General features: G+C 38.0%; 1 protein-coding gene across 1 annotated transcript in view; it reads left to right on the plus strand.

Moving 5' to 3' along the window:
• The window catches only part of ZNF654 (zinc finger protein 654), a 30,351-nt gene extending 12,369 nt beyond the window's left edge, over positions 1 to 17,982 (plus strand). Inside the window, exons 4-9 of the mRNA XM_083855918.1 lie at positions 971 to 1,106; positions 4,801 to 5,003; positions 5,714 to 5,853; positions 9,940 to 10,081; positions 11,544 to 13,860; positions 14,179 to 17,982. Coding sequence (XP_083712044.1) covers positions 971 to 1,106; positions 4,801 to 5,003; positions 5,714 to 5,853; positions 9,940 to 10,081; positions 11,544 to 13,860; positions 14,179 to 14,186 — 2,946 coding nt within the window. The 3' untranslated portion in view covers positions 14,187 to 17,982. The remainder of the gene's footprint in view (positions 1 to 970; positions 1,107 to 4,800; positions 5,004 to 5,713; positions 5,854 to 9,939; positions 10,082 to 11,543; positions 13,861 to 14,178) is intronic.
• Positions 17,983 to 20,098: the final 2,116 nt, after the last annotated feature.

Genomic DNA, 20,098 nt, shown 5'->3' on the forward strand with positions numbered 1-20,098 from the left:
TCTATGCACACCTGTATAAGATAAATGACCCTGGATTAAAAACTTGTTTTGTCAGGTAAGTGTGGGACTTCAAGTTTGGGGTTTTTTTAATACCTGAACGGATTTTTAGGAAGGAAACTTTGTAGGGAAAGCAAGGATGAGAAGGATGAAAAGCAGGGTTATGTCTCTATTAATACTGCTCATGGAACTGCATTTTGAGAAAAAGCTCTTCCTTTGCTATTTTTATGTTAATACCTGTTCATTACTGCTTCTACAAATTAATATGCCAGCACTGTTTCTGTATCAGTTGTGTAATGAAACTGGCAGTGAAAAGCATGTAATTGTATGTGGATGGAAGCCATTCTTCTGCTGCATTTTTTGTTTCAATATTAGATAACTTTCTCATTACTAAATTTTTCTGTTGATTAATGGTGTTGTTGACACTTTTACAGCAAATAAAGTGCAGGGATGAGAGGGAACTTGACATGTGAAAATCATGGCTGGCTAAAGCATTCTATGATATTACAGGCAAACATAATTCCTGTTACGTAGAAATCTGGAGAAAAATGATTGCTTCAGGGCTGGTGACTCATGGCTTAATTGAGTTTTTTCCTCAGAAATCACAAATTCAGCTCAACATGTCTCAATCTGTGCAGGCTGCCATGAGGTGAAGACTTGTCTCAGTGTGTGCCAGCAATATGTCCAATCCAAGTTTGTTTTGCATTGTTAGACAAATGGAAGGCTCTTTCTGAGGACTGGAGAAGCCATGAATTTGACCTTCAGCAGTTCTCTATTGCTGTTTTTAGATAACATCTAAACTTGTTGCTTTAGGGCCTTCTCTATGGTCAAGGAAAGACTTAGTAGCTCAAATTACTGACTGAGGAAATACTCAGCCATACATGGGTTTCTTGGTTTGTATCTTTGGGATAACCTAACTATTTTTAGAAAACATCTTTTTATTCTTTCTAATTGTTTCTCTTTTTACACTTAGGAATGTCAGAACCTTCTAAATAAATACAGGAATCTGAACCTGGAACTAGTGACTCGAATCATTCGAGATGGTGGACCATGGGAAGATCCAGTATTACAAGCAATTCTTAAAGGAAAGCCTGTGTCACAGGAATTAGGTACTTCATTTATCACAGTAATTTTCTAGAGTACTGAAAAATGTGTTCAGTTATGCTTTCTTAAAATATATGAGGTCAGGTGCTATCAGCTGGCATTGCACAGTGTTTTAACTACTTTTTTGTAGTAAAATGTGCTGATCCCTTTTTTTGTTTGAAAGAAAACTGAATTTCTTTTCTAATTTAATTCTGCTTTTATAATGTAGAGATCAGATTGGTCAGGCAGAGGCAGATATAGAGTAGTTTATAAAATTCTTAGGGTGGATTTCCCAAATCTAAGTGTACAGTTCAAGCATAGAGATCAACTTTACTTCAGTTAGACTCCTGAAAATAATTGGAGAGGATCTGATGTGTATTTGTCTCTTGGCACTCTGACTCATTTAATTATTGTCTTCAGTTGTAAATACTTGGTCTTGTGGCTTTTCTTAGTTCTGTTTCCAGTGATGCCCATGGCTACCTGTGGCAGCTGCTTTCTGTTTATGGATCTGTAATTCCTGGGGCTGGGAAAGATGCAGTGCATGGGAACAAAATCACTGGAATGTTAATGAAGGGTCCTAAGAGGAAAAATACCCAAGCTACAGTGAATTTTTTACTAACATATTAAGCAACAGTGTTCACAGAGGAGCTCTTAAAAGTTATTTGATAGTGATGGAAAGTGCCAGTTCTTCTCTAGTTATTATGGGGCAGTGCCTGATACAAACTCATCACTGTGTTTGTGACAGTGTGTTCATTGAGAGGGAGGAGGAGCACTCAAGTCAGGACAGCTCAGTGAGCTGCCTCCTTAACCAGAACAAGGGTTTGGATACCAAATTAATGTGATTATGCCTTTGTTGTTCTCTTTTGTGAAGCAACTGCTTGAGCAACAGATTTACCCATGATTTTTATTAGATGTCTCATAAAGTTCTGGTCAAATGCTTACTGAAATGAAAACCAAGATGAACCTTGTTTTGTTCTGCATCACATGATTTTGGTGATTATGATGTGGAATTAAGTCTCAATCTCCATCTCTCCAGCAAAGAATTACTTCAGTCCATTGCCATAATGATTCTCTTGATTGTCATGAATCCTCTCTGTGATGGGTAATAGTTTGACAATGTTTGTTTTTAACTTGGCAGAGCAGGAATGAGACCTGTTGTCACTAGATAAGCACTTTGGTCCTTTTGTTTCAGGCTGCATCTCCTTCCCCTCTGCTGGGAGATTTTCTCTCCTTTTATCTTCTGATATCCCCTTGACACTCTCATCTGTGCTGACAAATATTTTATTTTAGACAACTATATTTTGAATGTAGTTTTCTTCCTCTCACTTCCTCTAAAATGTGATTCTTGTGTAGTCTTACACAAAGCAAACATTGCCTTATAGGCTAGCAGTATTTAGTGTTTATTTTGAAACTTGGCCATGTAGCTCCCTCAGGGGTTATTTTAAATAGAAAAACTGCCTATTATTGCTGAATCACCAAACTACTCCTTGCAAAAATCAGTTTGTGTGAACTACATAATCCTGTCCTGGATTAATTAACTCCATGGAGAAGCTTAAGCCAAGACAGACCTCTCTGTGTCTGTCTTTGCATGAGCTGTAGTAACCTTTGAGATGTCACAATCTCTTTGGAGATGGCTGTAAGACAAAGCACTCATTGAGTTGAAAAAAAAAATAGTGGGATTGAAACATAGGAACAATCAACTTGTAGTGGACTAGGGAGAATAAGGTGAGCAGCTAGAAGAGAGCATGACAGAGTCAAATGGAGCAGTTAAATGAGTTTCTGAGGTGGTGGTGGATGTCTGTTGCTCTAAAGCAAAGCATCACTGCCTCGGTAAATGTTGTTTCTTAGTGGATCACAGGCTTGGCCCAACGCTGCTGTAGCTGGCAGTTGTCTTTGGCTTGTGGGGTTAGAAGAGCTCTGTGTGCTGCCCTGGGAAAATAGGACATTGCAGGACAGGGAGGGAGCACTGCCCTGCCAGCAGCATCAGTGAAACCCTTTGAAAACAGAGGAGGCTGTGGGAGCCCCCATCCTTGGGAGCTCCTGCTGGCAGTGGTGTAGGGTATGCCCTTCCCTGGGACAGGAGGCTGTCAGTCTTTTCTGAGCAGAAGGGACCTGAGAGTTCCCCACACTGAGTGGGAATGATAGAATAAACTGAGCTGTGCTGTGGAGTGCAGTTCTCCCTCCTTTAAGGAAAAAGGATGTTACAGCCACTTGTTAGATGGGCAGCATTTCCTTACCTTTAGCACTTACCAAAGCTGAGTATTTCCAGTCTTATTTTTCAGTAATCTATTAGGTAATGCTTGCATACAGAACAGAGGGTGTGGTTTATTATCCTAAGGGTGGTAATTCAGAAAAGGAGAGGCCTTTATTCTAAGAACTTTTCAATATAATGATTTTTCTTGCAGTTCATCACCACCATTAGACACTGGCTTTCCTTTTAGTCCTCTTGTTTTCTGAGTTTGTTCTCAAAAGTGCTAATGGATAGTGGGAATGGGATGTTTCTTTCTTATAGTGCATCTGTTAACAAATCAAATTGAAACCTGACACCTTAATGTCTTTGAGTAATGCCTTCTTTGAGTAATACTGCTTAAATGTTCATTAGCATGGAACACTGCTAGCTTGCATAAAAATAAAGATAGAGAAGTCTTGAGAAGTCTTGGGTTTGAGTGTAAGGAATGATTTCAATTCTTAAAAAAAAAAAAGCTTTAACTGAAAGCTTACTGTACTAGTGATCTCTTCATTTTGGGGGAGAAAAAAAATCTTTGTTCAGATTGTGGGTTTTAGTAACCATTTCTTAAGTATCACTTTAAGTTGCTTGTAATTAATACAGGTTCCTTCTAAAAGAGGAACTTTAAGCTTTCACTGACTTTAAATTGACAATCTCATTCTTTCTTTAAAACATGAAACACTAAAATACTACAGTTGTAGCCTTGAGTGATATTTTGACTTTTAATCCAAAGAAATACTACAATCTGTGTGATCATTTATAATAAAGATGCAAAGCATGTCTTCTAGGTATTTCTGAATTTCCGGTTGCTTCGATGTTGAGTATTTTCAGTACCTCACGTGAAATTATTTCATTCAAGTATTAGTGTTAAGATTATCTTTTAGAGCTGAAAAACAAATTTCCAGAAATTAGAAGCCAGAATTTAAAGGTTTTTAGATAGGAGTTGTGCCCAGTAGCGCTTTTAGAGGAAGATAGGTTTTCCAAGCAAGCAAAATCAAGTCATTCAAAACTTCTTAAGGCAATAGCACGTGAATTGTAGTTAACTTTTTTCACCACTTTGGGGACTTACATTTTAATGGATAATGAGTATCTTGAGCTTTTTATAAATATTTATAATTACAGCTTAGGAAGTGATGTCAATCCTGTACTTCTGACAGTCACATGGATTCCATTGCTGAGAAAGGAGGGAATTTTCTTTCTTTAAAATGCTCACATCTAATATAAATTTTACCAATCCTTTTGCAGCACCTTGTGTTAACTTGTTAGAAACAAAATACTGAATTAGGTTACTGGTTTAAGAGAAATAACAATTTGTTTCCAAGCAGAAGGACAGATTTTTTTATGCTATTTAATTTAATATTTGATAGACTTTTTTAGTGGAGCCTTTATTTTTCCTTAGTATAATTTGTTATTAAAAACAACATTACTTTTAGATATATTTGTTGTTTGGACTTCATATTCTAATTACCTTTAAATCTTTCTTTTCTGTGCAGTTAACAAATATTTAAGCTCTGAAAATCCACTGTTCTTTGAACTCCGTGCCAGATACCTTATTGCCTGTGAACGCATCCCTGAGGCAATGGCTCTTATCAAATCTTGCATAAATCATCCAGATATCAGTAAAGATCTGTATTTCCATCAAGCTCTTTTCACCTGTCTTTATATGTCACCATTAGAAGATCAGCTATTCCAGGAGGTATTGTTTGTCAGTATACATTTCTTTTTTTAAAATGAAGTGGTGCTTTATACTTGCTGTGTACAAGTTGTCAAGAGGAGCATGTGGAACTCTGATTTTGTGGAACCAAATGTGATAAAATCAGACAGCCACACTGGTGGTGCTAAACTTAGTGCTGGCTTAAACTGGGAAAAGTTGAATGTGAAGTGCCTACAGATCTTGTTGACCTAAATGCAGTTTTTTGATCAAGTATTCTTGTAGATATATTCCCTAAGTGTTTTGTAACTTCAGTGTATTGACTATTGAGCTTAATTGATGTTAATCATACATTATATAGTTTTAAGTTTTATAATGATGCCCCAATGTGTAAAATGACACTTGAGCTGAATGTGGCCCTATTTTATCACTGATAGCACTTAGTATGTAACAGTGCTTTTCTTAACCTTGTTCTAAGAACAAGCCATCAAAAGGTGGTAAGAAGAAGCAAAGAAGTGCTTTTGTGTAATATTTTAATTTCTCAGACAGTTATTCTGATGGTCACTACTCTAAGAAATATGAAAGAACTTGAAATACCTCCAAAATCTTTGCTTATAAATGTACACAAAAGCCATTCCAAAGACATCCTTCCTGTGTTAATAGCAATTCCTGAAGTTTTTTAGTAGATCGAGGTCTGATGGTTTTGATTTCATGTCAGCAAATTGATCTAAATCGATTTTATTTTAATTGTATAGCACTTGTTGAGGACTGATTGCAAGAGTGGAATTGAGATCATCTGCAACACTGAAAAAGAAGGGAAGACTACCTTAGCCTTACAGCTTTGTGAATCCTTCCTAGTCCCACAGCTCCAAAATGGGGACATGTATTGTATATGGTAAATACTTTATTTCTGGGGAAGCAGCTGAGCAGAAAGTACATGCTTATTGCCAAAATGAAACTCACCTAATTTAAAAATACCAGATAAAAATGATTTTAAAATGTTCCTGGTGCTTCTGTTGTGCCTCTTTGCCCTTTTACACACAGTCATATACAGGGTAGCCTAATGGTTTATAACTCTTATTTACTGTTTCAAAGTAACAGAAAAGTGGACCTTTACATACCTTACCTAGAAATGTAGCATTTATTATTAGCAAAATGCAGTCTGTAAGCTTTAGTCATGTAGATATTTTGCTCTGTAAGTGTAGTGTGTCACCAATGTGCCTAAAAAGAGAATGTATGGTGCTGGAAGTGTGCTGTTAATTATGGAAACTTGGATGTCATGGACAGAGATGAGGTTCTTTGAAAAACATTGCAAATGTCTTCATACACATTCAATTATCTTGATACCTGGACTTGTTTTTAGGGCTAAGAAGTGTTTTTAGAGCGTTGTCAATGAATTTCATCGTTCTGAGGAATGAAACATGGCTAAGGAATATAATCCTATTGAGCCTGTATAATTTCTGTACCTAAAGGAACATCTACATTCCTTGCTAAAAAATGCTTTCTTTCTTTATGTAGTTAAAGCAAAACATCCTAGCAAGGATTTGGTAGAGATCAAATTATCCATCTGTCTAACTAATTTTGAGTTCAGGAGCTACCTTGGATTTCTGTGTTCCAAGATTCCAGGAAAACAAAGAGCTTTGTTGTCTTGAGAAATTAATGCAAGTTAGATATGATAATGTTTGGTTGGATATTAATATTTTTCCTTGACTACTGGGCTGTTGGGTGAGTCATTGCTCAATCAAAACCATTGGGATTATGATAATGACATCCATTTATGTGTTGGCAATAGCTACTGGCATTTTTCATTTAGTCTGTCCAGGAAAAGATGGATAGGGCTGTCCCTATAGGAAAGATGAGTTCAACCAAAAAGGTAGAGTTTGTGTGAGCTCAGTGGGAATTGAATCCATCTTTGCTGATTCCTCCCAAAAGCTGCATCTCCCTATTTCTTACTAGGAAATTACAGGTGTAACCTCCATGGATTAATGCTTTCTGTTTGGGGCATTCAGACTTGGAAGAGATGCATTTTTAATACTGTCATTAAAACTCCTTTTGCAATAGTAACATGTTGACCTTGCTGTTATCCAGCTGATCATTGAGTTTTGCATCATCCATTTTTGAAATTGCTGTTCAGGGCAAGGTCTATCTCTTTTTACGTTCTCTGCGTTCTGGCAAAGCAGATGTCAAAGATGAAATTCCTGTAGAGGCTCAAGTACTGTTTGATACCTTGTTTTTTGGGAAATAGTCTTGGCATCTCTCAGTATTTTAATTTATCCAGAATATAGAACTTGAGGATCTTTGGAAGAGAGTTCAGAGCAGTTATGTCTGTGCAGCTCAAACAGATGTTTGATTCTTCACAGATGCTGGGCCTTAACAATTGTGTTCCCAGCAAGAACTCTGTGTAATACTTAATAGATCATGAAGATGCAGCAAAGCTTGTGAAGGCATGACTATACAGTAATCCAACTTTTTGAAGAAGTAGGAGCCAGGTTAAATTAACCTACAGAGTCTGTTTTTTCCCCAGGGATGATTTTAATGTCTCCAGCACAGTATAAATCATCTCACCTTGTCTGGAACTGAGGGCCTTGCAGAACTAACAGAGATCTGGCTGCTTACATTACAAGCCAAGATAAAACAATGAAACAGATTAGAAAGCTGTAAATAGCAGATATTTGCTACAACTTATATGAACTCTTCAAGCTAGAACCATTAGCTGTCATCTTGGAGGAAGAATCATTTTAAGCAGCTTGGACACAAAACTCAAATTTTCTCTGATGTTAAGAATGAATTCTAGATTCAGATGAAGAAATTATTTTTCTGAAATGAAATTATCAAGCAAGCTGTGCTTGGTCATACTATAAATATTTTTGTGCAAAATACTGGTAAGAAATCAATTCATAATACTTTCTATCCAAGTGTTGTCTCTTCAGGAAGACACACAGTATTTTGATGGAGCAGGCACAGATGGCTTTCCTTCTCTGACAGATGATTTTTAAATGCTATTTTGGCTCTTTTCAGGTGATTCCTAGGCAGTAAGTTAAGTAAGTCAAAGAATTTTTACCACAGGTTTGATCAGTCTTTTGGCAAAGTGTGTTCTCCACTTAATAAGAGTAGCAAAGGGTTTAGATCCACCTAAGTTAGGGAGGGTTTAACCATTGTTTCATGTTGCTGGTGGAGGCACAGTGTGGTTTTGGTATTTCGGAGGTAGTCAAGAGGCTGGAATGCATGGTTTCCTCCGGTAAAGAGGTGCCGAGTTCTGTGATCTCCAATAACAATTTAAATTGTCCCAACAAAGTCAGAAAGGTACTTGAAAAGGAGAAGCCATTGTATTGACATAGGAAAATAAAACTAAAGTACTAAAATACTGATTCATGCAGGGTTTAGGTAAATGGTGGGTAACACCTTGTTCTTCACCTGTGCAGCTCTTCCTTCTACTTCCAGTTTTCTGCTTTCTCTTTTCAGCTCCTTCCTTGCACCAGCCTAGCACTTGTCAGAACACACAGCAAGCCCCTTTAACCACTAATCTCTTAGAAGAATAATTTGATTTTTCTCATGTTCTCTGGGATTAGTATTGAAATGGCTCACTCTGAAATGGTGTGAGGAAAAACAGAGAATGAGGTGGATTTTTGAATTGTAACATATAACAGCAAAAATACTCAGTTCTTACTTCTGTACTTCAGGTTGAGACTTCTGCTGAGTTGCTAAGAATGGTTTAGTGCATGAAGACCCTAATTTCAAACTTGCATATGAAGTTTGCAAATATGTAGAATTCAGGTTTCCAGCCTGGTAAAGGCAGAGGTGAGCAGTTTGTATCTTTAGAAAACCAGAAAGACTAATTTTTTTTGTGTGTAGAGCTGCTTATAGGTCTCCCTTTTCAGTTTTCCCCATAAGCTTGATCTTTCTTTCACCTATGGTTCACTTGGGTTCTGAATGAAAGAAATCAAGGTCTCAATGTCAAGCAGAATTCTAGAGCTGTCCTGAACTTAAAAGTCAAGTTGTTTTTTTCATAGGCATTTCTGTCACTTCCCTTCATTCAGGCTCTGAGCTCACTAAGAGAAGCTCAATCTCAAAAGGTTTGTCTGACTCTGGAAATCAGCCAAATATTTTACCGGTAACCAGGTTTGTTTTCTGAGGGAGGAGGCTGCTGGACTAGAAAAGTGTCTTCCTTCAGAAAATGAAAGCCAATGGGTCCTACTTTCATTGTAACGTTGTGGTGGGATTTCTAACTAGAGCTACCCCTGAGGGAGATTGTTGTGCTGGCAAATCTTCTTGTGACTAGAAGTTAGCCCAGTTGCCTTCCTAAGTGTCTGAATTAAAGTGCACTGAACTTTTATGCTGTAAACTTCAGTTAACTCTATTTTATAGGCTAACACATCACTTGCGAAGAGTTTAGCACTAATCTGTTTTTACATTTCCTTTTCTCAGGCGGGAATGTTATTTGGCTGCAGATCATGGAGATGTAGGATAGCTGTAGAGCCTGAAACTTTGGTGTAACTGCTTTAGGCAGAAAATTGTGCTGTCATAACTGGAGGACATCACTATTTCCTGCCACATCAGGAGCTTTCTATGCTGCTTCCACTTTTCACATTCAAAAGCTTTTTTTCCTGAAGGACTCTTCATCCTTGTACTGGGAGTGACTTAATCCCAAGAGCACACAGATGTTTATTGCCTGTGGTGTTGAGGGCTAGGTGCTGTTCCATCTGATTTTATTGAGCACTTCTCTGAAACTGAGCTGAATACATGAATGTTTTGTTGAATATTTAATTGGCTGGTGATAGGAGATACCCTGAATGCTTTAACAAAGTAATTAAGTTGCATTTTCCGTTGCGTGCGGTTGTGGTGTTAATTAGATCAGTATTACACCCTCGAATATGATTTTAGTCACAGAATATGCAAATAATTGTCTTTACTAATGCATTGTGCTTAGTGAGAAAGTTCTAAAACTCAGTGTAATTGGAGTATTTTATTCTCTACCTAATAGGGACCTGATCTTCATTTGGAGTAAACTTCAGCTCAAATCGAACCCATCAAAACAAGTATTTGTGGACCAGTGCTACCAGCTTCTAAGGATTGCTACAAATGTCAGAGTAATTTTCCCTTTCATGAAAGTCATTAAGGATGAAGTAAGTTCTGTTTATTTTTACCTCATCCACAATTCTTTTGGTAACCAGTTAAAGTAAAGAGAAGTGATGTTTGTGTTGTGTAATCACCACTTTTGGTGGAAAGTTTAAAAAGAGGGGTTAGGGGAGGACACAATATTATCTTTAAAATTCTGTCAGGTTCCAGAATGGGTTTCAATATTATGATTGCTTGTGTGGGTTTAAGATTTTAAATTTTTTTAAACTGAATTCTGAGTTTTTCTGTTTCTGCAGCAAGTTTGAGGAATAAGTCCATGGAATAAATGTGAATGATTTATTGGTTGGGTTCTGGGTTTTTTCAGCCTGACCTCTTAAGGAAATAGGGTCTATGTAATTCTATGTACTCTTCATCCTTGTTAAATTCCAAATCCTTTTACCGATTCAAAACAAATCTGGAAAAAATTACTTAATTTAACATAAAGAAAAAGGCAGAATAATACAGGAGAAGACATTATTTTGCTTCAGAAAATTGTGCTGTATTTCAGGCTTCAGATCTCAGTCTTGTTCTGCCTCATCTGCAAAAGATGTCACGTGCAATGTTTTGCACACAGGCCTCTGAGTTGTTTCCCAACAAATGTTATTTATCATTGACCTAACAGAGCTCCTTATTTTATGCCCTAAGTGAATTCTGAATTATTTTGTCAGATCTAAATGCAATAATTTGCTGCTGTTCCAGGGTAAGTATTCTAAAATGCTTGTGGTGATATTATTCTATTTGCATCTGAATAGTTTTATTTTTTTAATAACCCCCTACTTATGAAGCATTGACTGTATTTGTTAAACCCCCAAATATAGGAGGTATTAATTACTTCTGAATTTCCCATGCCTCTTTTGACTTTAATTTGCTGCCTGTTGGGCAGTGCATTTCTGATCATTCCTCTGAGTTCCATGTTCATGACAGGGCCCCCAGCTTGAAGTGTGGAATAGGAGTTCTGCTCATTGGAAGACTGTGTCATCAGTTTTGGAAAATGAAGCTTTTTAGAATTCTTGGCCATGGGTTGTTAAGGTTCTCCTGCTGGTTGTTGAAAACTGTGAGCAAAATTACCATGGTTTTTATGTAATTCAAGCTGAAAAAGTTAGAATGGCCAAAATATAGAGGAACTGTCCAATTACAGGGTGAAACAGCCTAGGCAATGAAGGGTCAGGCAGAAGATACTGATAGATCAGGTATAGTCTCTTGCAGTTTTGGTTTATATCCCCAAATAATTGTCTTTAACTTCAGAACTGCATGGGGCAGAGCTGCAGCTTTGTAGCTGTACAGCTTTCAGTGCAAACCATTTTTGTATCTGCACCTACAGCCTTGTTTGAGCAATATTTAAAAATGTTCATGCCCTTGGATGAAGTTCAGTAGCAGGATGCTTTCCAAGCTCCTGTTTTGCAGTAGGTGAATATAAATACATGGGATGTTTGGGCATGGTTTATGCACACTATGATTTCCTGCCTGCAGGTTGGTGAAGATGGCCTTCAGATCTGTGTTGAGATATGTGGATGTGCCCTACAGCTGGACCTCCGTGAAGATCCCAACATGAAAAGTCTTATTTATAAAGCAATCGCTCATTTTCTGCCAAATGACTTGGAGATCCTCAGAATTTGTGCTCTCTCCATCTTTTTCCTGGAGCGCACCTTGGAATCTTACTACACTGTTGAACACTTGTATAAATGTGCAGACGAAGAGTACAATGAGTGCACTAGTTCTGTTCAGAACCGTGTGCGGTTCGAGCTGCTGCCCATCCTGAAGAAAGGATTGTTTTTCGACCCAGAGTTCTGGAATTTCTTGATGATCAAGCAGAATTGTTTAGCTCTGTTGGGGGATAAAGCCTTGGATGGCTTGAGTGAAAGTACACTGGAAAACTCTCCTGCAAACACAGAGAAAACAGCAGAGTACAAGGCTCTGGGTGAGGAACGTGGCTGTTTAACAGATGTCAGCAATGGGGAGCTTGACCCTGGAAACTGCTCTGGAGCCCGCTCCAAAGGGAATGCCAGAAAGAACCACCAAGCTCTTGAGGCATCCAAAACGTTGGATCAGACTGAACTAAGGCACCGCTGTGTGATCTGTAACAAGGAGTTCCTTGGGGATCACATAGTGAAACACGCACAAGCTCACCAAAAAAAGGGCAGCTTCTCCTGTGTACTTTGTACCAGGAAGTTCAGGCAGAAAGGGCTCATGCTGAAGCACTTAAGGAATCATGTCAGGAAGATAGAAAGGCAACATCTTGCTGCAGCTCTTGAGGCTGGTCAGGAGCCTCCTGCTCTTCATGAAGTGCAATGTTCTGGTGTTTCTGTGTCTCTTGAAAATGGGAATTCTGAGGGTTCCAAAGATAATGAACCAGAGGCTACAGTAGCTCCGAGTTCTGATCAGGTCCAAGCGGAGGTTGAGAATGCAGAACAGGTTTTAGATGCAGTGGAAAACCATCTAAGTGACCAGGATGATGCTACTGAAAACAGTAGTGACAGCTGTTTTAATAATGTTCCTGATATTTTAAGTACAGAGAGTTTGCCTGAAGATGATGAGAGCTCCAGTAAAGAGTCACCTGTTCTGCATAAAGTGAATGGAGTGTTTTGCCCTCAAAAAGACATTGATGCTTTGGATGAGGAAGGAACCTTTAAGTGCCCTGCTAATGGTTGTGCTAGAGTGTTTAAAAAAATAAGATTCCTCAACAAACATGCCAGAAAAACTCATCCAACTGATCTGAAGGTGCAGCAGCATATAATGAAATGGAATAAAGGAAAATGTCGCTTCTGCCAGAGGAAATTTGCTGATTCCCAACATTTTGTAGACCACCTGAAGAGACACGTGTATCCAAATGTTTACTTTTGTTTACACTTTAATTGTAATCAGAGGTTTAAACTGTCGACTGAGCTTGCAGAACATACAAAAAGTCACAGTGTGTTTAAAGCTCAGTGCAATTTCTCAAACTGCTGTGAGCTATTTGAGGAGCTCCCTTTGCTGTATGAACACGAGGCTCAGCATTATTTAAATAAAACCCCAAAATGTTCAGAAGATGCAAGTGAAAAAGATTCTTCAGATGATCCTTCAGAACCTTGTAGTTACCGAGACAATGACGAATCCGTTAACGAAAAAGAAACTGTAGATTTACCAATTCCAACCTGGAAGTCAAGGAAGGATTCTGCAGAACCAAAGACATATATTCAAAGTGTGGAGAAAAAAGCAAATAATGTTATTCACAATGGAAACGAAAACTCATCTGAGGGTAGTGCTCCAGTTTTAAGTTTGATAGACCAAAAGACACCTGTGTTACAGCCAAATCCTGAAAACTGTAATGTTGTTAGTGACCAACTGGTCAATGGGCACAGTGACCCAGATCAGACATCATCCAAGGCAGCCCAGATACCTTTGGACAGAGTAGCAGATGAAACAAGGACAGAAAATGGGTCAGTGTTACCGGTTTTGCAGAATTGTCACGATGCACCACAAAATAATGCTCCTGTGGCCTCACAAGTACCTTCTAAACCAAATCAGACAACAGAGACTACTTCATACGGTGTCATCTTAACAAAACCCTACGTCAGGCCATTGCCTCCCAGTTACCTTGATGAACGTTACATTAGCATGCCAAAACGGAGAAAAATTTTGACTGATGAAGTAGATGCTTATTCCGAACAAGACAAAATCTGTAGCAAATCAACAGAAAGATTTAGATGTGGCAACTGCTTGACCATCTACTGTAATTCAGAAGCACTTGAGGCTCACCTTGCACAAAAGAAGTGTCAGACGCTCTTTGGATTCGATTCAGATGATGAAAGTAAGTCCTGCAGTCCTTCCCTGTTGGTTTCTTTGGCAGTCAATAGCAATCAGAAAATTGGCTTTGAAAACAGGAATAGATAAGACAGACACTAAATCACAGTACTCCGCTAAATTGGAAGTTGAAATTGGGCATGCTGTTCAGAACAAGAAAGTGGTGGTGAGAATTTGTAGGCAAACTAATGGAAGAGACATCTGATAAAACAGAATGGGGTAATGCAATCAGTATTTCCTTGCATGTTTGAAACTAAATGTGGTGGAAAACGTAAGTGTTCTAGATTAAGGAATTATTTACATTCTGATCTTTTGTGTTTTACAGGTGCCTGATTCAATGTAGTAGAGAAAAGTATCAGATGAGGAGTGGTGTAAGGAAACACTACATGGAGCAGCATCAGTTTGTTTCCCAGTTGGCCTTAATCATGAAGCAGTCTCAAATTCCTATAGAAAAACATGACCTTGATAAAGACAAAGCACATTTTCTAGACAAAACTCACAGAGGAGTAATAGGAGCTCTGCAGGTCTTGAGTCCAGAAAAGTTGCTACAAAACCCCCAAAGTACCAGTTATCCAAAAAAGCCATGTTCATTCCAAATGTATGATTGAAGCTTAATGGCACAGCGTTTCTAGCATGATAGTTGAAGGACAATGAGGCATCGAGATGAGCAGGCAGAGGAAGCAGAGGTGTTCATTGCCTTGTGGAAATCCAGCCAACCTGTTCTGGAAGCTGCTTTAGTTTGTGTGGTTAATGGGTATCTGTCCACACAGCTGAGAAGGAATCATTCAAGGAAGTGTTACATTCTTACCTTGTGGATAAATGCATAAAGAATCCATGCATTTATTTTTTTTTAAGTTTGAATGTGTGAGTCCATTACCTGCTCAAAAGCATGGAGCTTGTTTCATAAACTTCTACTCAGAATCCAAAGAGGAATGTGGAAGGAAATCTTGAAGTAGATGGAATGCTGGAATAGCCAAAAACCTGAAATACAAAACAAGCAGAAAAAAAGTGAGTTGCTGTGATATGGTGTGAGGCTTGCACACAGTGGAAATCAGATGCATGCAAGAGAAGCCCTTTGCAAGGCTGAGGTAAAAGTGTCCTGTAAAACATCTGCTGTAGGTGTGGGAAGACCAACACAAGTGGTAGATTGTGTGGATATTAACAGCAGCTGATGGAAGCAAATCCAGAATGTTGGGAGGGTTAAGCTTGCATTACTAAGCAGAGTTAAACTAATATTCTGGAAGGACAGAGATCCCTCAGCTGTTGGTAGGAGCAACAAGAACTTGAGAAGGCAAACAAAAGCATAGCACATCAGGTTGGGGTGAACAAAAAGGTCAGGAAAAACCTGTTTCACATCTGTGATTTTGCTTAATGGTGGTGGGCCAGAACTCAGTGGCCCAACCCAGTAATTACTGTCTAGGAAGGAGAAAATAGGGATCCTCAATCCTGAAGACATATTGCAGTCCTTTTTAGTAGCATTCCTTGAAAGGAGAGCCTTTCCCAGAGGCTGCTGAAGGAGTTACTTAAATGTTAAGCACTTTATTCACAATTCACTGTTCACAGAAACAACCACAATGTGAAGACAGGTAATAGGAGTCCTTCAATTCTGTATGGAAAACTGAAATACAGAGGATTTTGAAACCAAAAAGATGCCGCCATAATTGTTGGTCTTCCTACCCTAAGGCAGAGGTGTGGCAAATAGGCACATTGTCCAATTACTGTGCTAATTTATCCTCTAATTTATCTCACTCTGTCTTGCCACATAACTTTTTTTTTTCTTAATATTTGGAATCCTGTTCTATGAAAATTGTAGTGGGATTGCAGACAGGGAAGGCACAGGGGTGAAAACTGATGTTCAGAGCCATTCCAGAAATGGAGCACAGCACAGAGCAACTCTAAAGAGTTCATCAGTGTGTGTGCAGGGCTTAAATCAACAGGTGGGTGAAAATTAATGTGTAAAAAATCAGAGGGTGCATAAAACCCCCTGTTCATTGTAGCAATGGCTCACTCTTGCGTACCCAAGGGTTTCTCTGTAAGATTGGCTGTGAAGTAGTTCTGGAACACAAACTCAGTAGTTTAGTAATGCCTCCGCTAATAACCCTCTGTGGAAGTAAACAGATATTTGCATTGATTCTGCTTGCTTTCCCCTTCCTGCAAGGTAAAAAGAATGCAAATTCAAAATCATGCTCTTGAGTTCTAGAAGAGTTTTGCCTTAACTTTGAGTTGGATTAACATAAAAGGTTATAAAATTATGATCACAGGTATGTGTGGATTACATGAATCCCAGTTATGGCCCACTTCCAGAGATTAGTATGATATTTGAGGCACCAAAGAATTTTTTTTTGCAATTGCAAAAAGCCTGATTTAACTGCATCGTTCATTATATATACATATATACACACTATATATAGATTTACATGTATAAATACATTAAAAGTTTTAAACATAAAGTTAATGGGGTCCTTATCAGACAAATGCACTTTCACACTTTTTACTTTCAAGATACCAACTAATTTTGAAGGACCTGGTTGCTGTGTTGAATGTTCCCAGGCTCCCCCTTCTTTGCTTGACATTGCTTAAAGATATTTGGGAAAAACCAAAAAGGTTCAATTTAAAGTATTGCAGTTCTGAAAATCTGAAAACTGAGTCAACAAAGATACGACAAAGATGTTTGTGTAAAATCTTTTTAATGTACCTTTTCATCTTTGGTGCTTTTTTGCCTTTTCCCTGGAGCTCCATATGTTTGAAGATGCTTTAAAAACATGATTGAGACTTGTATTATCTTTGGTTTAAGTGTATAGATAAATGCATCTGTGTACATGCATAAACTGTGACCATAATTTTTTGTACCTGCATTAAAGTAATTTTTTGTTCAAAGATGCTTTCTGGGACACCACAATTTGTTTCTCTCATGTATTCAGTGTGTACACTCTGAAGAACAGGAAATAAGAATTCTTACATAGGTGAAGATGAGCATCACCTAACAATTATCAGGATTCTGTTAAATTGACTTAAAGTAGCAAGTGGGTGGTAACATCTTAAAGTAATTATTTTCACTTCAAAAGACACTGCATTTTCTTTAAGCTACTCTCTGATACCTGTTGGTATTCTCAGATGCAGTATTAAGCAACTTAAATCAGAGGCAAGAAGATAATTGGATCATGTGTGGAATAATTTTGAGCATGTGTGGAATAATTCTCCATGCTTTTTAAGGATTCTTTATTCTCTTGAGTATACCCCATACTAAGCCTGCAACTTTTAAGGCTGAAAACAGGTTACAAGCTTTGAAAGTTGGAGGTTTTCTAGTTGATTTTTTTCCCCTAGACATTAAGAATTGTGTGATATAATTGGAAATCCTTGAAGATGTATCACTTTGATTCAATAAATCCTGAAGTACATGTGTAATGTAAGCCTCCAGCTACCCTAAAGCTGCCTGAAGTTATACATGAGCTTAGGAGCCTTATTAGATCCAAGTTGGTGCAATTCAGTGCTCATAATTGTATTTAATAACATTCCTCCAGTTGGATTTGAACTTTCCTTTTAAGAGTGTCTCCTCTAACTCCATCATGTTTCTCTGTGAAGGTCGTGTAATTTCCAATTTGCAAAAGCTGCCACTTGGTGTAGGCACCTTTCACAAAAAAAAAGAAGAATACTGAAAGTAGGTTGCAAGTGGTCATATCTGTGGGGCAAGGTCACTGGTACTTTGGTTATTTAGCCATATTCATTAAAATTATATGAATTGTATAGTTTGGATAATTTATAACATTAAACTTTGTGATTTTAATATCACATGGAAGGTTCAGCTGTACTCATTTCTTTTATTGTTTAACACCAGTGCTATGGACAAAAGACCCAAAGGGGGTGGTAGTGTTACTATTTTCTTAATTTATTTGGTACTGTATAACACCTTTCTGATTAAATGCAGTGTATGCATTTTGGGACTCTTAATTTGTAAAAGCTGTTACAGGTTCAGCAAGAAAGGAAATTTGTGCTTCCTTGTTGAATGTTAAATTATTTTACTTTGCATTTTATATAAGAGTACAAATTAAAACTGAGCCATCAAACTGCAATAAATCTACAGTAGTGTTTCATTTTAAAAACCTTTTGTACTGTACATAGATTTGTTCAATAAAACATTGTCTTTGTTGTTGATAGAAACTGATCTTGTCTTTTGGAGAATCACTCGGGAAATGCTACTGTGATGTTCAGAGCTACTGTGTTATGGTTGGTACATGATGGTTGTGTGGCACCTGTGTGAAGATGCCAGGTCTTGATTTTCCAGGTGTGTGGATATTTGGATTTGAACAGACCAAGCTTCAACATGGGGGCAGCAGTTAATTCCTAGGGCTCAAAATCCAGATTTGGGGCCACAGACAAGTCTGGGTGCAGCTGTTTTAAGATGACAACCGACTAGAAGTAGAGGTAAGTTCAGACAGAAAGACAGTGCAGCTGCTTTTTTCTTTGCTTCAGAAAGTTCAATACTGCCATCTGAAATGACTGGATAATTTAGATTTCTCATTCATAGCCCTGTAAATTCCTAGAGTCTTTTGACTGCAGATTTTTGACTGTCTTCTGGAAATTTTTGGATGGTGATTTTTTTGTGTGTGTAACTTCAAACTTACCTTTATTTTCTACTTTGGATAATTTTGACAAGGACCTTGCCTGGGGAAGTTAAGCATGGGTATAAGGGTAAGGGGCATCAGGGACCTTTTGCCAGCAAAAATATTTATTAAAATGGCACTGTGTACATAAGCAATTTAATAAATTCATCATTAAATATATTAACATCAAATATAAACTTTGCCCCTCCTCTGATGAACAGGAGAGAGAAAATACAACAAAAGCCCTTGTAGTAACTTCTTGAATTACGACAGCAATTTATTCTTACAGTACAAGAGTACTGTTCACCTTTTGGTTTATATAGGCTAATAATTTTCATGTTTCTTCCCCTTTGGGAATGCCAGTTCCTGCTGAATGCTCAAGTCAATTAAAAGGTTGAATAAAAACTCTAAAGGGAATTCAGAGTTACGAGAAAGAGAGGGAAAAAATGAAACCTACTTCTGAGATTATCCCCTTTCCACTCCCATCACCTCCAAAGGGGAAGCACTTACAAAGTAAAATAATATATAAATATATTATAAATAATTATAAATCCTGCTGAAAGGGTTGGTCTTGGTTTAGAACAGGAAGGGTGGGGTGCTGTGGGGAGACATCAGTCCTGAACATAGAAAATTCTCTCCACTCTCCCTGATGGCAGTGTACTTTTCCTCTATAAGGATTAATGGGAATGTGACCATTCTGAGGCAGCCTCCTCCCTTGCCCTCCCACCCTCTCATTTCTTGCTGAAAACACAGTAAACATCTCAATCTAATTTTCAAAATAGCATCCTGATGGTTTTGTTTGGTTTTTTTTCTCCTGAATTCCAGAAAATTTGGCTATTATTCCTTGAAGCCTGCAAATCTAAATAAAGGCTCATTGAAACATAGGCAAAATGAAGCAAAGATAATTTCTATTTCTCAGATGCATTGTCTAATTTGTACTTTACACTATTGATACTAATCAAGAATATTAAATCAGTGTACACGTGAGGGGAAGTTTGGCACAGCAGACAATAAGCATTATTATTATGTTAAAACTTTTCAGATGCTTCCAGATTGAATTTTTATTTGAATGTTGAACTTAAAATTCATGGGCAAGTTTTGTTCAGCTGTTTCTGGCTTATATGGAATTCATTGCAGCAGCTCAAGAGAACAGCTCTGTGTGTTGGGTTTCCTTCTGATCAACCTGGGACATCTGCAGGGACTTTTTTTAGATCTCAAAGAGGAAACAATCATCTAAAATACAGGGATAAGCAGTGTTCTCTCTTCCCATCAGTGTTCTGTTGTAGGTTCAGATCTTGAGGGCAGCTCTGAACAGAGCACACCATAATGATGAGTTCAGTTGTTTGTGCAAAAGCATCATCAGTAATTCAAATGTTCTTCTTTGTGTCTTTACAGAATCTGGGTCTTCCTGGGTTTGAAATCACAGGCAGCTTTAGCACAAAAAGGTGGTCTCCTTACACATCCATATTGAAGCGTGGGGTGCAGGAGAGTGTTGGCTTTTTCTGCCACAGAGAAGTCAAGCACTTTATTAGTCTTGGCATATAGTTTATGATGCTTAGCACATTGGAAGCTTCTGCTGCCTTCTATTCCTTGTTTTGTTCATCTTTCCTCCTTTCTCTTTTCTCCCTGTTTTATGAAGTGTCC

This window comes from Zosterops lateralis (genome assembly GCF_965231275.1).
Source record: "Zosterops lateralis genome assembly, chromosome: 2".
Classification (NCBI taxonomy): Eukaryota; Metazoa; Chordata; class Aves; order Passeriformes; family Zosteropidae; genus Zosterops; species Zosterops lateralis.